The sequence below is a fragment of the Erythrolamprus reginae genome, chromosome 2 (assembly GCF_031021105.1).
Source record: "Erythrolamprus reginae isolate rEryReg1 chromosome 2, rEryReg1.hap1, whole genome shotgun sequence".
In the NCBI taxonomy this organism is placed as follows: domain Eukaryota; kingdom Metazoa; phylum Chordata; class Lepidosauria; order Squamata; family Dipsadidae; genus Erythrolamprus; species Erythrolamprus reginae.
Window position 1 is genome coordinate 33,235,914 of NC_091951.1, and position 21,210 is coordinate 33,257,123.

The 21,210-nt window shown below is 41.8% G+C and overlaps 1 protein-coding gene across 1 annotated transcript in view; it reads left to right on the forward strand.

Annotated features, from left to right (window-relative positions):
* LOC139160142 (complement factor B-like) overlaps nt 1-21,210 on the forward strand; it is a 47,716-nt gene that overhangs the window by 10,714 nt on the left and 15,792 nt on the right. The window contains exons 2-11 of the mRNA XM_070737718.1: nt 1,686-1,892; nt 5,085-5,270; nt 9,389-9,562; nt 9,728-9,811; nt 10,735-10,856; nt 14,034-14,172; nt 16,503-16,655; nt 19,000-19,101; nt 20,034-20,171; nt 20,654-20,751. Of these exons, the coding sequence (XP_070593819.1) occupies nt 1,686-1,892; nt 5,085-5,270; nt 9,389-9,562; nt 9,728-9,811; nt 10,735-10,856; nt 14,034-14,172; nt 16,503-16,655; nt 19,000-19,101; nt 20,034-20,171; nt 20,654-20,751 (1,403 nt within the window). The remainder of the gene's footprint in view (nt 1-1,685; nt 1,893-5,084; nt 5,271-9,388; nt 9,563-9,727; nt 9,812-10,734; nt 10,857-14,033; nt 14,173-16,502; nt 16,656-18,999; nt 19,102-20,033; nt 20,172-20,653; nt 20,752-21,210) is intronic.

The following is a 21,210-nucleotide window of genomic DNA, read 5'->3' on the forward strand; positions in this document are numbered from 1 at the left end:
GTGCAGTTTCCTCAGACGAAGAAGAAGGTGGGGGTGACTTGGAAGAGGGGGGCTTGGCACACAGCCCAGGAAGCCAATCTCCATTATCTTCGGTCGATTCGGATGAGGAAGTGTTAGACCCACGCATGCACAGAATTATGCATCGAAGAGACCAATTGAAGAAATATTACAGGAGATAAGAGAGGTCACCTGTGTTTGGGTGGGGCTCCAGTAATTAGAGCTACTGATATAAATAGCAGCGTGCTGGCTTGGCCGTTGTGGAAGATTATCTGATCGTTGTTTCTTCAGGACCGTGCCTTGCTGTTTCCAGAGTTTGTTTGTTGATTTTTCACGACTTTGAAACCAAAGCAGAGCAAAGTGTGGGGGTCTCACTTCGTGGAAGAAGGAGGGCTGTGACATTCCCTCACAGCTACTAGCTAAGTACTTAAGGACTGATTAAGGGGATTGTACAGACTACCAGGTTGTTTTGGGACGAGTGCTCTTTGCAATACAAAAAGGGTGCTTTGTTTCTTTTGAATTTTTGTGATAAAGAACATTGTTTTTGAACTTTCAAGTGTGTGTGTGTCTGAAATTTGTACCCCTGAATTTTCGGGAGACTCATATCATAGAGCCCGGCAGAACACTATGGTACAGATTTTAAATTTTTTTTGCAGTAGTCTATTTGCATGTGGGTGGACCTGCCAGGATAGAAGACCAGTATCAAGGTTCCTAAGACCATAGGAAATATGTATTTTCCCGATGGTCTGAGGTGACCCCTGTGGAAGCATCATTTGACCTCCAAAGGGGTCATGACCCACAGGTTGAGAACCACTGAAACGGTCCAATTATGTCCTAAAGGGCCATGTCTTAATCCCATCACCCTAGAAGATGGAGGTTTTTTGTTTTGTACCGTAGATAGGCTGGAACCAGAGTCCTTCGGGAGGGGGCGGCTTACTAATTTAATACATTTAATTAATAAATAAACCAGTTCTGCTGGGGCTATTAACAAAGGCGGAGGCTACTTTCCAAGAGCATTTTTCTCCTTTAAATATGTTTCTGTTGTGAGCCGCCCCGAGTCTACGGAAAGGGGCGGCATACAAATCTAATAAATTAATAAATAAATAAATATAAATATTCTGCCTTTTGAAAAAAAGTTCCCAAAATATAGTGGTACCTCTACCTACAAACGCCTCTACTTACGAACTTTTCTAAATAAGAACCGGGTGTTCAAGATTTTTTTGCCTCTTCTCAAGAACCATTTTCCACTTACAAACCCAAGCCTCTGAAGCAGAAAAGGCAGGGAGAAGCCTCTGTGGGGCCTCTCTAGGAATCTCCTGGGAGGAAACAGGGCCGGAAAAGGCAGGGAGAAGCCTCTGTGGGGCCTCTCTAGGAATCTCCTGGGAGGAAACAGGACTGGAAAAGGTGGTGAGAAGCTTCCATGGGGCCTCTCTAGGAATCTCCTGGAAGGAAACAAGGCCTCCACCCTCCCTGTGGTTTCCCCAATCGTACACATTATTTGCTTTTACTTTGATTCCTATGGGAAAAATTGCTTCTTCTTGCAAACTTTTCTACTTAAGAACCTGGACACAGAACGAATTAAGTTCGTAAGTAGAGGTACCACTGTATTTCATTCTTCCAGGAGAGGGGCGGGTGCTAACTTTGTACAATTCTGACTTAACATTTTCACCACTCTGCTTCTTTTCTAGGTACAGTTGACGGATCCTGCGATCTTAAAGCTGCTGAGATCTCAGGAGGCAATTCTACTTTCCTGGATGATGGAGTCACATTGATCTATGACTGTCCTCAGGGACAGTATCCCTATCCAACACAATTCCGGTTTTGCAAGGATGGCAACAAGTGGAGCCCCTTGACCAGCAGGGACGGCAGGACTGTCGAGCGGGCTGTGTGTCGAGGTAACGGTGTGTTTGTTTCTCAAAAGAGAGGCATGGTATGACAACTTCCCCTCTTCCTCTCAGACATTATCATCACGGGTTTTCCACCAGAGGCCTCTTTGTAACTGTATTTTTTTTTAAAAAAACGTGGGAGTCACTAGCAGGCTTATTAAACTGCAAAAGCATGTTTACCTTACTTTTATCTAATGTATCGGAAACGTTTATAGAGCTGCCTATCTTAAAAACAACTCTGGCCAGCTTGCAGCCCATAAAACAATATTCATCAGAATAAAAGGAACAATAAATGTCAAGGTTCCAGGTAATATCTGAACTAAACAATAACATATGTTCCCGCTTGACAATAAATTAAAACCAGGAAACAGGCATGCAATCCTGGAGCACCCCACACAAACACACCTCTTTTTAATTTTTAACTTGGTGTTTTTGCGTGGCTCCCATCTCCCTGAACTAGATAGGTATTGTGTGTGTTTTTATGTGGTTTCCATGCTTCCTATCTGTAAACCATCCAAAGGTGGAAATATTTATCTTTGTTTATTAAATGAATAAATAGAAGCCTTGGTGGTGCAGTGGTTAGAATTCAGTATTGCAGGCAAAGTCTGGAGTTCAATTTTTACCAGCTCAAGGTTGGCTCAGCCTTCCACCTTTCTGAGGTCAGGAAAATGAGGACCCGGATTGTTGGGGGCAATACGCAAATAAGGGTTACATTGTAAAAACACCCAGAGAGTGTTATATGGGGCAGGGGTGAAATTCAAAAAATTTCCCTTCCGGTTCTGTGGGCGTGGCTTGGACGGCATAGTGAGGCTTGGTGGGCGTGGCTTGGTGGGCATGGCAGGGGGGAAATACTGCAAAATCTCCATTCCCACCCCATTCCAGAGGGAAAGATACCGCAAAATCCCCATTCCCTCTCCACTCCTGGGGCCAGCCAGAGTTGGTATTTGCCAGTTCTCTGAAGTACTCAAAATTTCCACTACCTGTTCTTTAGAACCTGTAGAATTTCACCTCTGGTATGGGATGGTATATAAGTATATATTTTTTATTTATTTTTTATTTATTTTTATTTATTCATTTGTCCAATACACAAATACATAGGAAGAAAAATAGACATGTGGTAATATATATAAGGGTAAAAGTGAACTTAGAGGTAAGGATATATGAAAGAAAGAAAATATATATGATAAGTGAGAGAAAGGAAAGACAATTGGACAGGGGACGAAAGGCACACCAGTGCACTTATGTATGCCCCTTACTGGCCTCTTAGGAACCTGGAGAGGTCAATCGTGGAGAGTCTAAGGGAGAAATGTTGGGGGTTAGGGGTTGACACAATTGAGTCCGGTAATGAATTCCACGCTTCGATAACTCGATTGTTGAAATCATATTTTTTACAGTCAAGTGTGGAGCGGTTCGTATTAAGTTTGAATCTGTTGCGTGCTCTTGTGTTGTTGCGGTTGAAGCTGAAGTAGTCATTGACCGGTAGGACGTTGCAGCATATGATCTTGTGGGCAATACTCAAATCGTGTTTTAGGCGCCGTAGTTCTAGGCTTTCTAGGCCCAGGATTGTTAGTCTATTGTCGTAGGATATTCTGTTTCGAGTGGAGGAGTGAAGGGCTCTTCTGGTGAAATATCTTTGGACATTTTCAAAGGTGTTGATGTCTGAGATGTGGTATGGGTTCCAAACAGATGACCAGTAGTCTAGGATGGGTCTGGCAAAAGTTTTGTAGGCTCTTGTGAGTAGTGTGAGAAGTTTGAATGCTATTGATGTTGTTAGGGCTTGAGCCCCAAATTTCCATTTGCTAAGCAAGACAGTTGTTAAGTGAGTTTTGCCCCATTTTACGATCTTTTTTGCCCCAGTTGTTAAGTGAATCACTGCCGTGGTTAAGTTAGTAAGGTGGTTGTTAAGTAAATCTGGCTTCCCCATTGACTTTGCTTGTCCGAAGTTCACAAAAGAGGTTGCGATTACAGTGACTGGTGACACTGTAATGGTCGTAAATATAAGCCAGTTTCCAAGCGTCCAGATTTTGATCATGTGACCATGGAGATGCCACAAGTGTCATAAAAGTGAAAAATTGCCATGAAGTCACCTGCTTCAGTGCCATTGTAACTTTGAGCAATCAGTAGCAATGGCACTTATATATTGCTTCATAGTGCTTTATAGCCTTCTCTAAGTGGTTTACAGAGTCATCCTATTGCCCCCAACCATCTGGGTCCTTATTTTTCTGACTTGGGAAGGATGGAAGGTCAAGTTTATTAATTGGACTTTTTATGCCACCCCCACCGCTCTCTAAAATCTCTAAGCAGCTTTCATCACTTCCGTCATTGTTGCTTCTCGGCATGACATAGTCTAATTGTGGCTTCACAATTGTAATGGTCTCAGATATGCAGGGTCAGAACGATTGTGAATGGTGGAACTGGAAGAAGCTGGAACTAGGATTGGACATGCTGGAAAATTGACAAATGTTTTCTCTTCCTTTTTTTAAAAAAATAATAATTTTTAAAATATACATCCATATTGTGTATGAACAGAGTTGGTTCTGGGTATCATTCATATGAATCCAATTCACAATAACAGTACAGTAGTACCTCTAGATACGAGCTGCTCCACATGCGAGTATTCCAAGTTACGAGCTGAGACGCGAGCAAAATTTCTGTTCGACACCCGAGCTCAAATTCGAGATACAAGCTGAGCGTCCACTAGGTGGCGCAAGGATCCCATTTTTTTCCAGTTATCTTGGCGCGAAAAGCCAAATCTAAATGCATTCGTTCGAGATACAAATTGATCGACCTACGAGGCCGGCTCTGGCACAAATTAAACTCGTATGTCGAGGTACCACTGTATTAGTAATCTCTATCACATTTATCAAATTTAAGGAATAGAATGGGAATGGGAATGGAATGGAATGGAATGGAATAGAATAGAATAGAATTCTCTATTGGCCAAGTGTGATTGGACACACAAGGAATTTGTCTTTGGTGCATGTGCTCTCAGTGTACATAGAAGAAATGATAGGTTTGTCAAGAATCAAGAGGTAAAAATCCTCATTATATCGTTCAAATATACAAGCAAGAAATGCCTAACTCCTCATCTTTATCTTAAAGTCTTTGGTGCTCAATCTAAACATTTCTCTATTATATACGAACAAATTTGACGAGGTATCTTTCCTATTGATCCAGTTCAATGTTCTCTTTTCCATCCAGACGTCCGGTGTGTCAGGCCTGTAGAATTTGAAAATGGTGCATTTGAGGCCCTCCAGCAATTTTACAACATAAGCCAAGAGCTGAGGTTCACTTGCTATGATGGATACACGCTGCAAGGGTCCCAGATACGTACCTGTCTCCCCAACGGCAAATGGAGTGGAGAAACAGCCATATGTGATGATGGAAGTGAGTCTGATTATAGCTTTGTGATCAAAATCTATCATTTCTCCCCCCTTGGGAAAATCCTTATGGAAATTCTCAATCCTCTACCACGGTTGTACCAAAAGTGCTTCTGAACTGAACTAAAGAAGCTTCTTGGATGAGAAGCGAAACATTTTCAAAGAAAAAAAACAAGAAATGCCTTTTGTGGGAGGGGGAGAAGCACCTCTGAGTTTTCCTTTGGGGAATGTATTCATGATTTGAACCAGTAGCTGGTTACTACCGGTACGAATAAGGATGCTGCACCAGTAACAAAAGTTGAGCTGTGCATGTAGCTTTTCTTGTCCTGTATGTGTGCATATGTCCCAGCAAGATTTTGCTTCTGTGCATGTACAGGAAGCGAAATACAGTAGTACCTCTACCTTAGAATGCTTCTACTTACGAACATTTCTAGATAAGAAGCAGGTGCTCAAGATTTTTTTGCCTCTTCTCAAGAACCATTTTCCACTTACAAACCCGAGCCTTAGAAACTGTAACCGGAAAAGGCAGGGAGAAGCCTCTGTGGGGCCTCTCTAGGAATCTCCTGGAGGAAACCACGCCGGAAAAGGCAGGGAGAAGCCTCTGTGGGGCCTCTCTAGGAATCTCCTGGGAGGAAACAGGGCTGGAAAAGGCAGGAAAAAGCCTCCGCGGGGCCTCTCGAGGAATCTCCTGGGAGGAAACAGGGCTGGAAAAGGCAGGGAGAAGCCTCCACGGGGGCCTCTCTAGGAATCTCCTGGGAGGAAACAGGGCCAGAAAAGGCGAGGAGAAGCCTCCGTAGGGCCTCTCTAGAAATCACCTGGGAGGAAATGGGGGCCGGAAAAAGCAGGGAGAAGCCTCCATGGGGCCTCTCTAAGAATTCTCTGGGAGGAAATAGGGCCAGAAAAGGTCAGGAGAAGCCTCTGTGGGGCATCTCTAGGAATCTCCTGGGAGGAAACAGGGCCAGAAAAGACAGGGAAGAAGCCTCTGTGGGGCCTCTCTAGGAATCTCCTGGGAGGAAACGGAGGCCAGAAAAGACAGGGAAAAGCCTCCGTGGGGCCTCTCTAGGAATCTCCTGGGAGGAAACAGGGCCGGAAAAGGTGGGGAGAAGCCTCTGTGGAGCCTCTCTAGGAATCTCCTGGGAGGAAACAAGGCCTCCACCCTACCTGTGGTTTCCCCAATCACACACATTATTTGCTTTTGCATTGATTCCTATGGGAAAAATTGCTTCTTCTTACATGCTTTTCTACTTAAGAACCTGGTCACTGAACTAATTAGTTTTATAAGTACAGGTACCACTGTACTGCGATCGGATGCGTGCGTAAGCGAGATTTTGGTGATTTTTTTCTTTTGTGCATTCGCGGAAACAAAAAAATTCATTGAAATCTCACAAACACAAGCGTCTCCCCATGAGATTTTGTTTCCTGCACATGTGCAGAAGCAAAATATCACTGGGACATATGTGGGCATGCACAGGAACGAAGCTGCATTCACATTGAACCCGTAGCGGTGGATAGCAGCAACCCCCGTCTGTATTTTTTTAAATGTTATATATTTTTGTATATATATAGGAAATTTATACTGCTGCCTATTTGCACATGGTAATTCAAGGTGACTAACAAGAATATTAAAAACTCATACACAAAACAATAAAACTAATCAAAGAAACTAATCATGTAATAAATCAATATATCAATAAAATAATATAATAAAATAGCCCCTCCCACTCCCCAGCCTGGCGACAACAGATTACACAAGCCATTTAATGGGCTCCATCCCACTCTGGGTTTCCCAGGCCCGCTGGCTGAACAAGGTTTTCAGTGCCTTCCAGAAGAATATTAGAGTGGGGGCCATTCTAATCCCTGTGGGGATGATTTTCCAGAAAGAGGAAACCACCATGGAGAAGGCCCTTTTTCTGGGTCCCATCGGGTGTATATCCCTAGGACCATAATGGTGAACCTATGGCAGTGATGGTGAACCTTTTTTCCCTCAGGTGCTGAAAGAGTGTGCATGCACATTATTGCACAAGCATGAGTGCCCATGCCCATAATTCAATGCCTGGGGAAGGTGAAAAAAAGCTTCCTCCACCCCACCCCCCACCCCCCACCCCCGGAGGCCTTCTGGAGGCCAGAAATGGCCTGGTTTCCCAACTTCTGATGGGCCCAGTAGGCTTGTGTTTTGCCCTCTGCAGGTTCCAAAGGCTTCCCTGGAGCCAGGGAAGGGTAAAAACGTCCTCCCCCATCACCTGGAGGCTCTCTGTAAGCCACAAATGCCCTCCAGAGGCTCTGTGCAAACCAAAAATCAGCTGGCCGGCACACACATGCACATTGGAGCTGAGCTGAACTAAGGCAACGGCTCACGTGCCAGCAGATATGGCTCCATATGCCACCTGTAGCACCCGTGCCATAGCTTCACTATCATTGACCAATGGCATCCATGCCACAAGTGGCACAGTGAGCCATATCAAAGGTCACACAAGGCGTTGTCCCATGTCACCTGAAGGATGCATGAGTACGCTAGATTTCCAGCCTTTTGGAAGGCCTCTTCACCACTGTTCTCTTTAAGCTGTGTGGCTGCGTGGCCGCGCAGGCAACAAGAAACCTCCAAGTTTCAAGTTACAACTCCAGACCTCAAATTACAACTGCAATTGAGCCTTGAATATGACATTGCAGTCGTAAATCGTGACATCACCTGACTTTTAAAATATATTTTTGCCACTGTTGTTAAGTAAATGTAGTAGTCATTAAGCGAACACTGTGGTCCTTAAACCAATCAATTTTCCCCAGCGGGTGTTTTTTGCCAGAAATTGGAAGTAAATGCTGAAACCATTCCAAATTGCAGGTACATAAACCAGAGGATGCTAAAAACAGCCCTAAAGTTGAGCTGGTTGCCCAGCATGCAAAATGTGACAGGGAGTCAATGGAAACCATTCTAACTTTAAAAACAGGTCTTAAGTAGCTTTTGGGACACTGCCAGTGGTGGGCTCCTCCCGAACCAGCAGTGACCCACTGGTGATGTCAGTGACACGGTTCTGTCTGTGCCAATCCGTGGGCATTGCCATCTCTTTTTTTGCATTTTTTAAACTTTTTTTTTAAAAAAAATAAGTTTTATTTTTCTTCTGAGCATGCACAAAATTTGAGTTTCTGGCATTGTGCATGCGGTCACCATCTTGTTTTTTTAATTTATTTTTTTTAATTTATTGAATTTAAATAAATAAAGTTTTATTTATTTTATAAATTTTATTTATTTAATAATAATAATAATAATAATAATAATAATAATAATAATAATTTAATAGATTTGTATGCCGCCCCTCTCCGAAGACTCGGGGCGGCTCACAACAATGATAAAAACAATATTATAATGGCACAAATCTAATATTAAAAAACTAAAAACCCTATCATAATTAAAAACCAAACAGCACGTACATACCAAACATAAATTATAATAAGCCTTGGGGAAAGATTTCTCAAATCCTCCATGCCTGGCGGTATAGGTCGGTCTTAAGTAGTTTACGGAAGACAAGGAGGGTGGGAGCAGTTCTAATCTCCGGAGGCAGTTGATTCCAGAGGGCCGAGGCCGCCACAGAGAAGGCTCTTCCCCTGGGGCCTGCCAGACGACATAGCTTAGTCGACGGGACCCGGAGAAGGCCAACTCTGTGGGACCTTATCGGCCGCTGGGATTCATGCGGTAGCAGGCGGTTCCGGAAGTACTCTGGTCCAATGCCTTGTAGGGCTTTAAAGGTCTTGCCCAACACTTTGAATTGTGACCGGAAACTGATCGGCAGCCAATGCAGGCCACGGAGTGTTGTTGATACGTTTATTTATTTCTTCTGAATATGTGCAGATGCTGAGGTTCTGGCACTGTGCATGCAGTCGCCATATTACTTTCAGCTTTTTTCCCTCCCGGTTTTTTGGCACTGGAATTTTAATGGGTTTTTTTGCCACTGTGCATGCGCCCGTACACAAAACGCACCCACACCCACGTGGCACGGGGGGAAGTGAACCAGCAGCGAGGTAAGTTAGAAGCTGCCCCTACCTTGAGTCCTTGGGAACAACAGTGATGCAAAAATTGTATTTGCAACTAAATAAATATATCAGTGTATCATTCCCTCCCATTCTTGTTTTCAGCTAGCCCTTGTCCTGACCCAGGAATCCCGATTGGCGCTCAAAAATATGGCACGGCGTATCAAACAGAGAGTAGTGTTCGCTACCAGTGTACTAGAGGGTTGTCTCTGATCGGATCTAAGGAAAGAGTTTGCCAAAAATCAGGAATTTGGAGCGGATCAGAACCAGAATGTCGAAGTGAGTAAATAGGATAGGAAAAGGTGAGTCTGGAACTGTTATTGTTTTATCTCTCTTTTGCCATCATTTAGGCAACCACTGTTTTTTTCCTATCCTTACACACACAAACACACACACACACACCACTGAGAAACAAATTCACTGTCTCCTTCCTTTCTTTCCTAGGCTCATTCACTTTTGATTCTAAAGAAGAAATCGGCACCAAGTTTCTTCCATCTCTCATTGAAGCTGGTTTGTCTGCCAGCCAAGGTAATTTTTTGTAAATATGGTAGGATAGGAGACTGGATCATCGTTGAGCCTGGTTTCCTCATTGAAATCATGTTATATCATCCTTGCTAATTATAATAATAACAACAGAGTTGTTTCTGTTTTTTGCTTTTGTTCTAGGTTTTTTTGGGGGGGGTTGTGCTTTGTTCTTTTTTTGCCTCCTTTTGTTGACTTGCTTGCTTGTTATTACTATCGTTATCATGATTATATATTTTGTAAGTTATTTTTGTAAATACATTATGTATGTAGTCTTTTTTAAATAATAAAATTTATAAAACAAAGGAAAAGGAAAGAAAAGAAGGACCAGAAGTGATATGATTGTAGTGTTCTGATATCTCAGGGTTTGCCACAAAGAAGGGGGAGTTGACCTATTCTGCAAAGCACTTGAAGGCAGGGCAAGAAGCAATGGGTGGAAACTAATCAAGGGGAGAGGCAATCTAGAACTAAGCAGAAATTTCCTAACAGAACAATTAACCAGGGGGAAAAATTGACTAAGGAAGTTGTGGGTCCTCCAAGACTGGAAGAGATAGGATAGCCATTTGTCAGAAATGATATAGGGCTGTGATAGCGAACCTATGGCACACAAAACCTTGCCTATGTGTCTTTCCAGCATGCATGCACATGTGCTGATCAGTTGTCCTTTGTGCATGTGGTAGTACCAAAAAACAGTGTGTGTATGTGTGCCAGCCAGCTGATTGTCAGGCACGTGTGCATGCTGGAACCCAGAAGTTCCATTTTTCTAGAGCAATTAGAGAGCACATGCTCACATGATGTTTCACTCAGTGCCAAAAAGGTTTGCCATCACTGATATAGGGATTCCTGCTTGAGTCAGGGTTTGGGTGGATTAGAAGACCTCCAAGGTCCTTTCCAACTCAGTTGTTCTGTTTTATTTCCCTCCCTATCAGGAGCATCAGCTAACAACAAAAGAGACCCACTTAATATTTACTTTCTCCTTGATGCCTCAAAAAGCTTTGGCCGAACAAGGTTCATGAAGGCTAAGGAAGCAGTAGTGACGTTAATCAATAAGGTAGGTTCCATTTTGAAAACTTTCTTGAACCAGGTTTGCTTCAACAAAACTGAAAGCAGCTTGAACAACAAGACCTGTGTCAATATGTCAGGGCTACACTTTCGGAAGATAGCCAGCCCAAGCAGCTAACCAACCCAGCCAGCCAGCTACAGACCAATAGATATAGAGTTTGATTGAAGTCTTCAATGAAACATAGCAGCAGTAGGAAGCATAGTTCCCTCTAAGCTGAGCAGTGAGCAATCGCTCACTTAAAATTCATCATCAACTCAGTTTTCCAAACCTGCCCAGAAGCCGAGAGGGAAAGAGTAAGAGGGAAGGAGAGAGAGAGGAAGAGAGGAAGAGAGAGAAACAGATAGAAAAAAGAGAGGAAGGAAAAGAAAAAGAAAAAGAATGGGAGTAAGGAAGAGAGAAAGAAAATCAAAATCCAGTTTGAAACTAGCTCAACTATTTAAGTGGCATTTTGATATTGATAGAGTTGCCCTATTATGAGCTCACTGTTATAGACACACAGTACAGTATTTTATTTTGAAATTCTCTGAGGCAAAACAGGGTGGGTTTTTTATTTGTTTGTTTGTTTGTTTATTTATTTATTATTTATGTGCCGCCCAGTCCCGAAGGGACTGCCGCTCAGACACTATACTTTTCCGCCTACCCCAAAAAAAAATTAGAGGGAACACTGGTAGGAAGTCTTGGAAAAATATATCTCCTTCTTATTTACACTATTAACTGTAGTCTATCTTACTATACATACATCACAGTAGTATCTCACTAGTATCACTACAACTATCTCAATTACAATAACTCACAGGAACCAACAATACAGCAATAGAAACTTCAGAGCACGGAGAACAGAGCATACTTCACACAGAGCAGGATCAGAGAGCAGAGAGCAGGGAGGGCAATAAATAGAGCTCTTGCATATTCAAATAGTACTTACCAATCAATCAGGTTGCTGCATGCTTAATTCACTCAGAATGACTCAGCATTCTCTTCCTTCTGCATTGAAATATTACCTCAGGATTTATTTATTTTTTGTATTTATTTTGTCCAATACACAATAATACACAATGAGGGTTATAGAGGATATAATCAGTTAGAATGTATTAAAGGGGGAATGGAGGAGAAAATAAAGGAGTAAAATATAACTATGAGAGAATAGCAGGAAAAGATATAGGTATAGAAGAGAAGATATAGGAGATATAGGAGAGACAATAGGATAGGGGACTGTAGGCACTCTGGTGCACTTATGTACGCCCCTTACTGACCTCTTGGGAACTTGGTGAGGTCAACCGTGGATAGTCTAAGGGTAAAGTGTTGGGGGTTAGGGGTTGACACTACAGAGTCCGGTAGTGAATTCCATGCTTCAACAACTCAATTACTAAAGTTGTATTTTTTACAGTCAAGTTTGGAGCGGTTAATATTAAGCTTGTATCTGTTGTGGGCTCTTGTGTTGTTGTGGTTGAAGCTGAAGTAGGCTTTGACAGGCAGGACGTTACAGCATATGATCTTGTGGGAAATACTTAGATCACGTGTGAGGCATCTTAGTTCTAAGCTTTCTAGACCCAGGATTGTAAGTCTAGTTTTCTGGGTGTTCTGTTATGGGTAGAGGAGTGAAGAGCTTTTCTGGTGAAATATCTCTGGACATTTTCGATGTTTCAATGTCAGAAATGCAGTATGGGTTCCAAACAGATGAGCTATATTCTAGGATGGGTCTGGCGAAAGTTTTGTAAGCTCTGGTAAGTAGTGTGAGATTGCCAGAGCAGAAGCTACATAGGATTAGATTAACAACTCTTAAAAGCCTTCTTGGCGATGTTGTTGCAATGGGCTTTAGCACTTAAGTCTTTAGTTATTAGTACGCCAAGGTCCTTGACCGAGTGGGGATTATTTGTGATAATTTGTTTATTCAGTTTGTATTTGGAGTTTTGATTCTTTTTGCCGATGTGAAGGACAGAGCATTTGCTGGTTGAGATTTGGAGTTGCCATGTGTTAGACCAATCAGAAACAGAGTGTAGGTCTTTTTGGACAGCAGTTGTGTCAGGATATGCTTAATCCTGACACAATATTCCTAGAAAGCTCTAGTGGAACACATGGAAGAAGGGCAGATAGCTTTTGGAAAAATGGGGATAGGGTCATTTGGGGCGGGGTGGGGGCAATGGCCAAGCTATAGAAATTGCCTTGTTAAGTGTTGTGGTTGGATCGCAGCCATGTCCACTGGCAACAGACTTCGAGCCTGATGACCTGGGGCCATCTGGGCATGGCCGGAGTGTGTGGCTGTCAGAGAAGTCGGACAGTGAGGAGGAGGGAGAGATAGAGTCCTGCAGAAGTTATAGAACCCCCAACTGGGGCTTTGCCTGAATCTGAGGAGAAAGAGGATATGGGGGATTTGATCCTGGATGTACAGTTCTGAAGGATGCAAGGGAGACAAGAGTAGTTACGCAGACTTAGAAGGAGGAAGTGAGCACAGCTCTGCACCATCTTTAATCCCAAGGTGTATATAAGGGGGAGGAGTTGGGAGGTTCCCTTTGCAGAAAACCAATGTCTGCACCTTCAAAGGAAAAGAGCACATCCAGAGTTTTTGCCTGTTGTTCAAACCTACCTTCATACAGTTCTGGACAATTCTAGGGTTAAAGTCTGCTGTACGTAACTCTGCTCTTGTTTTGGAAGCCTCACTTATCAAGTTTGCCTCCTGTTCTGAAATTTGGCAGTCGAAGGACATTCTTTTGTTATAAGTTGTGTATTGCACCAAACCTTGCTGTAAATAGACTCTGTAAATAGACTATGAAGTATTTTTCTGCATCTATGTTTCTCTGTTTCTATCTGAGCCACGTAGTTGTGCCTCTGTTTGTAGTCCGTCTGTGTGATTTTCTTGCAGCCGCTGAGGATGTGATCAAGTGTTTCATCAGCTTCCTTGCAAAGTCTGCATTTTGGGTCATAAGCTGATTTTTCGAGCCTGACCTTAATTACAATGTTCTGATTGCTTGCACCGGGCTATAAGAATCAAACCTTCTGTCTTATTCTTTATTCTCTTTATTCTTTATTCTTATTCATCATTTATTATTATTGTTTGTGTTGTTATTATTGTTGTTGTTGTTGCTGCTGCTGCTGCTGCTGCTGCTATTATTATTATTATTATTATTATTATTATTATTATTATTATTATTATTATTATTATTATAGATCTCCAGCTTTGACCTCCTTCCCAATTATGGCATTGTAACTTTTGCTACCAAAAGTAGAACAGATCTGGATGTAACTAATCCACTGAGTAATGATGCTGCCTGGGTGACTGAACTGCTGGAGTCCATTAGCATCGATGGTAAGCATGTTGGTTAAACAAAAGAACACTAAATACAGCTAATCCTCAACTTATGACCACAACGGAGCTTAAAATTTCTGTTGCTAAACAAGAACATTTGTGTTTTTGCTTAGAGTTGTTGCCCCATTTTGCAACCCTGCTTGCCACAGTTGTTAAGTGAATCACGCAAATTCTTAAGTTAATAATCTGGTCGTTAAGTGAATCCAACATCTCCACTGACTCTGCTTGTCAGAAGGTCACAGAAGGATATTGCAACCGTCATAAATATGAGTCATTTGCCCAGCTTTTCATTTTTCATCACATGACCATGGGGGATGTTGGGACGGCCGGTCAGTGTCAAAAACGGTCCTAAGTCACTTTTTCCAGAACGTCACTAAATGAACTGTCATAAGTCGAGGACTACCTGTATATACACTGCTCAAAAAATGATAATAATGGGTTTTTTTAGTGTTTTTTAAATTATTAGATTTGTTGTACTGTACATTGTTTTATTGTTGCTGTGAGCCGCCCCAAGTCTACGGAGAGGGGCGGCATACAAATGTAATAAATTAATTAATTAATTAATTAATTAATTACAAGTGCCTTAATTAATTAATTAATTAAACAAACAAACAAATAAATAAATAAATAGGAACCCTTAAAAAACAGAATATAACTTCAAGTAAATCAAACTTCTGTGAAATCAAACTGTCCACTTAGGAAGCAAAACTCATTGACAATCAATTTCACATGCTGTTGTGCAAATGGAATAGTTGTGCAAATGAAATATCCAATGAGAATATTTCATTTATTCAGATCTAGGATGTGTTATTTGAGGGCTCCCTTTATTTTTTTTTTAGCAGTATATTTGTGCAGTGCAGGGCAAGCTTTGGAGCTTCTGCCATATGGCTGCCAAGGGCTTTTCTTTCACGTATGAGGGCAACAAAAAAATTTAAAAAAATATTTTTTTATTTTAATTGACTTCACACTGAAGACCTATGTAATCATGTACACGAAATTTGGGTGCAAATGTCTGTTGGAAAATGTCATTTATTGTCATTTATTACCATTGTATTTGGTTAATTGTCATCATTGTATTTGTAATTTATTACCATTGGCATTGATTACCATTGGATTTGTGGATGGTCACTAACCAAGATAGTTCCAGAGGTGCTTTTCAACTACGCTTTGAAAAACTTTCAGGTTTTTCTTTGAAGACATTTTGCTTCTCATTCAAGAAGCTTCTTCTTCAAACTGTGAAGCGGTATATGTTCTGTCGGGCTCTCTGGTAGACTCCTCCCAAAAATTCACAGGTACAAATTTCAGACACACACACGTTTGAAAATTCAAAACAATGTTCTTTATAATGAAAATTCACTTAAACCAAGCCCTCTTTTGGTATAGCAAAGAGCACTGGTCTCCACACAAACTGGTAATTTGTACAAGTCCCTTATCAGTTCTGTGATACTTAGCTTGCAGCTGTGAGGCAATTCACAGTCCTTTTTCTTTCACAAAGTGAAACACACTTTGCTCTGGGTTAGTTTCAAAGCAGAGAAAAATCAGCACACAAAAAATCAAAGTCAGTAAAGCAGTCACGAAACACAACGATCAGATAATCCTCCACAATGGCCAAACCCACAGGCTGCTATTTATAGCAGCCTCACTAATTACCACAGCCCCACCCAACCACAGATGGCCTCATTTTCTTTGATAATAATCTCTCAGTTGTTGTTGCCTATGCATCGCTCTCCACATGCCTGGCTGTATCATTAACTCTTGTTCTGAATCCAAGGAGGAGCTAGATAATTTATCTCCTTCTGAGCTGTCTGCCCCACTCTCCTCCTCCCTGTCACTCATGTCTTCTTGGTCAGAGGAGCCTTCATCAGCAGATTCCACCAGGGGGGCAAAACAGGCCTGCAGCATGTGGATGTCTCTCCCACATCCACAGTCCTTGGGGCAGGAGCTGGGCCAGAGCTAACCACAACAGTATATAAGTGCTATTTCTATTGCTCTCTGATGAACATAGATTAACATCACACCAACAATGAAGAAATAAACAATAACACAATCAAGAAACTGCTAAAGAAGCCCAGCCAAAGTACCATGTCTCTAAGACCAATCCCACCAACACTGGCGGGGCAACGTACTAGAATATAAGCTGAGAGCAAACCCTACTCCTTACCAGCACTGATGCCATTAACTGGTGTGGTAATAAAACATCTGCAAGAAAACAATCACGTTCAGACAGCACCAAGAACCCTTCATTTCATGTTTCGTCTGTTGGGCTTTTTGGGACTCATCAAAGGCTCACTAACTAATTCCCTGTTCAACTTTGCATTTTGATTTTCCAGCACATGAGCTGAAGCCTGGAACCAACATCGCGAGTGGCTTTCAAACTGTCTATGAAATGATGATTACGCAGGGCTTGGAAGAGAAGCGACGGGGGCTGAACCCCACTCCTGTCTCCACCGCAGTCCATCATATCATTATCGTCCTTACAGATGGTGAGCAGATCAAGAGAGAAATGCATTGAGTTCCTTTGGTTACTCTTGTTCTGTTCCATTCAATTCAATTCAATTTATTAGATTTGTATGCCGCCCCTCTCCAAAGACTCGGGGCGGCTCACAACAATAATAAAAACAATATTCCAGCGAAAACAAATCTAATATTAAAAAGCACATAAAACCCTATCATATTTTAAAAAGCAAGCAACATATACATACCCAAACATAAATATAAAAAAGCCTGGGGGAAAGGTGTCTCAACTCCCCCATGCCTGGCGGTATAGATGGGTCTTGAGTAATTTACAAAAGACAAGGAGTGTGGGGGCAGTTCTAATCTCCGGGGGAGTTGATTCCAGAGGGCCGGGGCTGCCGAGGTTGCTTGAAAAAGAATTTTTAGAGTACCTTAAAAAGATTATAAGAGGAGCCAGCAGTCATTTTAAATAATAAACACACCATTTTATACAAGGCCCTCAACTTGTCCGGGAAGGGAGGGAGGGAAAGGGAAATTAGGAAATGAGGAAGGGATAAAGGGGGGAAAGGAAAGGGAAGGGAAAGAGGGGAAGGAAAGAGGAAAGGGAAGGAGAGAGGGAGGGATGGAGAAAGGAAATGAGAATGAGAGAAAGGAAGGAAAAGAGACAGGAATAAAGGAAAGAAGGAAAAGGAAGGAGGGAAGGGAGGAGGAAATGGATGGAGAAAAGGAGGGAGGAAGAAAGGAAATGAAAAAGGGAGAGAGGAAAGGAGGTAGAAAGGGAAGGGAAGGAAAGGAGAAAGAGTGGGAGAAAGGAAATGAGGAAGAAAGAAGGAAGGAAAGGGGGCAGGAAGAAAGGGAGGAAGGGGAAAGGAAGAAGCGGAAGGAAGAAGAAAGTGAAGGAGAAAGAGAGGGAGGGAGCAAAAGGAAAAGGGGGGAAGAAGGGAGGGAGGAAAAGAGGAAGGGAGAAAAGGAGGGAGGAAGAAAGGAAAGAAGGGAAGGAAAAGGGAGGGAGGAGAGGAGGGAGAGAGGAAATGAAGAATGGAGGAATGAAGGAAGGGGGCAGGAAGAGAGGGAGAGAGGGAAAGGGAAGGTGGAAAAGGGAAGGAGAAAAAGAAAGAGGAAGGGAGCAAGAGGGAAAGGGAGGGAGGAAGGAAAAGAGGAAGGGAGGGAGGGAAAGAGGAAATGAAAAAGATAGGAATGAAGGAAAGGATGTAGGAAGAAAGGGAGGAAGGGAAGAGAAGAAAGGGAAATGGAAAGAGAGAGGGAAGGAAGGAAGGAAGGAAGGATCATCAAAGGGCAATGGAAAATGTTAGTCTGCCAGTGCTTTTGGAAAATGTTGGAAGTAGAATCCAGGACAGAGTAATATTAAAAAAAACCATAATGGATTTATTTGTTTCCTTCCCTCTCCTTACTCCAGTGTTTCTCAAATAGTGAGGTGGGCCCCAATGGGGAGGCTGGAGCTATGCCAGGGGGGGGCTGTGACCCCAGTGAATGTGCTTTTTATGCCGCAGGGAGTAGGGATTTTTCGTAGTGCTTGGCTTCACTGTGACTATGGTGGAAGACGAGGAAAGACCGGTACGTTTACTGTGTCTAAAAATGTTGACAGCAGGAAACCAAATAAATTAAACACTTAAACATATTACACCCCAATCATGCTGATAAGCCACTTGAGTGCTGAATATTGCAAACAATTGTCCTCGCAGGGAGTTGGGAGGGGTGCCAAATATTTGCTTCTTCCTGGGGGGGGGGGTGAACACAAAATAATTGAGAAGGACTGTCTTACTCCCAAATGAAAACATGACAGGTCACAATGACCCTTAGAAACATAGAAACATAGAAGACTGACGGCAAAAAAAGACCTCATGGTTCATCTAGTCTGCCCTTATACTATTTCCTGTATTTTATCTTACAATGTATATATGTTTATCCCAGGCATGTTTAAATTCAGTTACTGTGGATTTACCAACCACGTCTGCTGAAAGTTTGTTCCAAGGATTTACTACTCTTCCAGTAAAATAATATTTTCTCATGTTGCTTTTGATCTTTCCCCCAACTAACTTCAAATTGTGTCCCGTTGTTCTTGTGTTCACTTTCCTATTAAAAACACTTCCCTCCTGAACCTTATTTAACCCTTTAACATATTTAAATGTTTCCATCATGTCCCCCCTTTTCCTTCTGTCCTCCAGACTATACAGATTGAGTTCATTAAGTCTTTCCTGATACGTTTTATGCTTAAGACCTTCCACCATTCTTGTAGCCCGTCTTTGGACCCGTTCAATTTTGTCAATATCTTTTTGTAGGTGAGGTCTCCAGAACTGAACACAGTATTCCAAGTGTGGAATACTGTGTTCACCATAATCTTTCTTTTTCTAGGAATTTACAACATGGGGGCGTCGCCGTCTGCTGTCATCCAATACATTAAGGAGTTCCTTAACATTGGGAGATCTTCCGAAAACTCTCGTGAAGATCATTTGGGTAAGATGACGATGAACGAGCCAGACGGCTTCATTTCATCTTCTTTGCATTTCACTGTCACCGGCCAGTTGGGATAGAAATTGTTTGGTTTCATTTCCACAAATTGCTTTGCTTATTGATCAGTTTCCGACAAATACTCTCACATCTCTTTTGTCTGTCTTTCACTCTACAAAATGGTGCGTCATTTGGCGAAGTTTTCCCAGGCATTTCTTTTTCTTTTTTTCCCAATATATATTTATTAAATTTTTCCATTTTTTTAAAAAAAGTACATAATCATATTTACAGATGAATCTACATCATATATACATTCCTATCGACATTGTCTTCTAATTACTTTTAGATTTCTTGATATTTTATTTCGATGTTTCTTTTGAGTTTCTTTTTTTTGTCCATTGGTACCATTTTGTCCAGGTCCCTTAGCAACCATTTAGATTATTACTCACCATGTTTATTTATTAAAGTTTATTTTAAAAAATATTTATTAAAGGCAGATGAAAGTTTGGTGATGATGTATGACGTCATCGGGCGGGAAAAACTGTGGTATAGGGGAAAAAACCGCAAAGTATTTTTTAATTAATATTTTTGAAAAACCGTGGTATAGCCGTTTCGCAAAGTTCGAACCCGCGAAAATCGAGGGAACACTGTAGTCCGATTCTTTTCGATTATTAAGTTCCATTGTCAATCTGTCCCTCTCTGCACAATCATATATTTTCTTGATGATCTCATTGTCTTCAGGTATTTGCGGATTTTTCCAGTTCTGTGCAAATACAATCCTTGCAGCTGTTGTGATATGCAAGCTTAGATATTTTACATTTTCCCAGGCATTTCTGGAAAGGATTCTTTTGTAGTGCCATTTTAATGGGGAGAACCCAGTTGCTGGTTTCAGTGCGCTATTCTCCTTAACTTGTACTTCTGTCCACATTTACACCTAGATATTTATGCCTTTGGTGATGGCTATAACGCCAACGTGGAAACTATCAATGAGTTGGTTACTCACAAACCCAACGAGAGACACGGCTTCATTTTGAAAGACTTGAGTGAACTGCAAGAGGCCTTGGAGAAGAGTTTGGGTAATTTCAATTCTCATTTCACTGGTTTCATGATTCGTCGACTTGACACTCAATATTTTGTTTCCCTATAAAGAAAGAAGTTGGAAGTTTCTATCTTTTGTTCTCACATGGCTCTTAATAGCAATAGCACTATTATAATAGCACAATTAAATGTTTAATTGGTGGGCTCAGTAGGCACACTCTTGAAGTTTGGTGAATGTGTGGGCATCCATCCATGAACACCAAGTTTCCAAACCCACTTAAGAAAGAATTATCTGCTGGTGGTTGAGGAATAAAGTTTGTGGAACTCAGCATAGGAACTGTCAATTCACTTTAGTCCATTTCCATCTTTTTTCCCTCCCAATCTAAGGATGTCACTTGTCTCCAAGCTTGGTCTCCTTCCTACGAATCCAGAAGTCCCACCTAGCTGTCTCCCTTCCAATCTGATCATTATTTTTTTCTAGGAAGTTCTACCTTCCAAAAACATGTCTTTCTATTCTCAGATGATGCTGAATCCTTGCCCATGTGTGGTTTCTCTCCAGGAGAAAAAGCAGTAGATGACTATGAAAAGTATCCCTGGTTTGCAAGTATCATCATCAATGTAAGACCACCTATCAACAGGATCAATAGATCGCAATAGAATAGAATGGAATGGAATGGAATGGAATGGAATGGAGTAGGGTAGGGTAGGGTAGGGTAGGGTGGGGTAGGGTAGGGCAGGGTAAGGTAGAGTGGGGTAGGGTGGGGTAGGGTAGATTTGAATGGAAATGAATGGAATTGAATTGAAGAGTAGAGTAGGGTAGAGTAAAGTAGAGTTGTTGAATTGAAATGAATTGAATTTTATTGACCAAGTGTGATTGGGCACTTGAGGAATTTGTCTTTGGTGCATATGCTCTCAGTGTACATAAAAGAAAAGAAAATCAAGAATCATAAGGTACAACACTTTAATGATAGTCACAGGATACAAATAATCAATCCAATCATATTAGGAACCAGTCAATGTAAATCGTAAGGATACAAGCAACAAAGTTACAGTCATATAGTCATTTGTCAGAGGAGA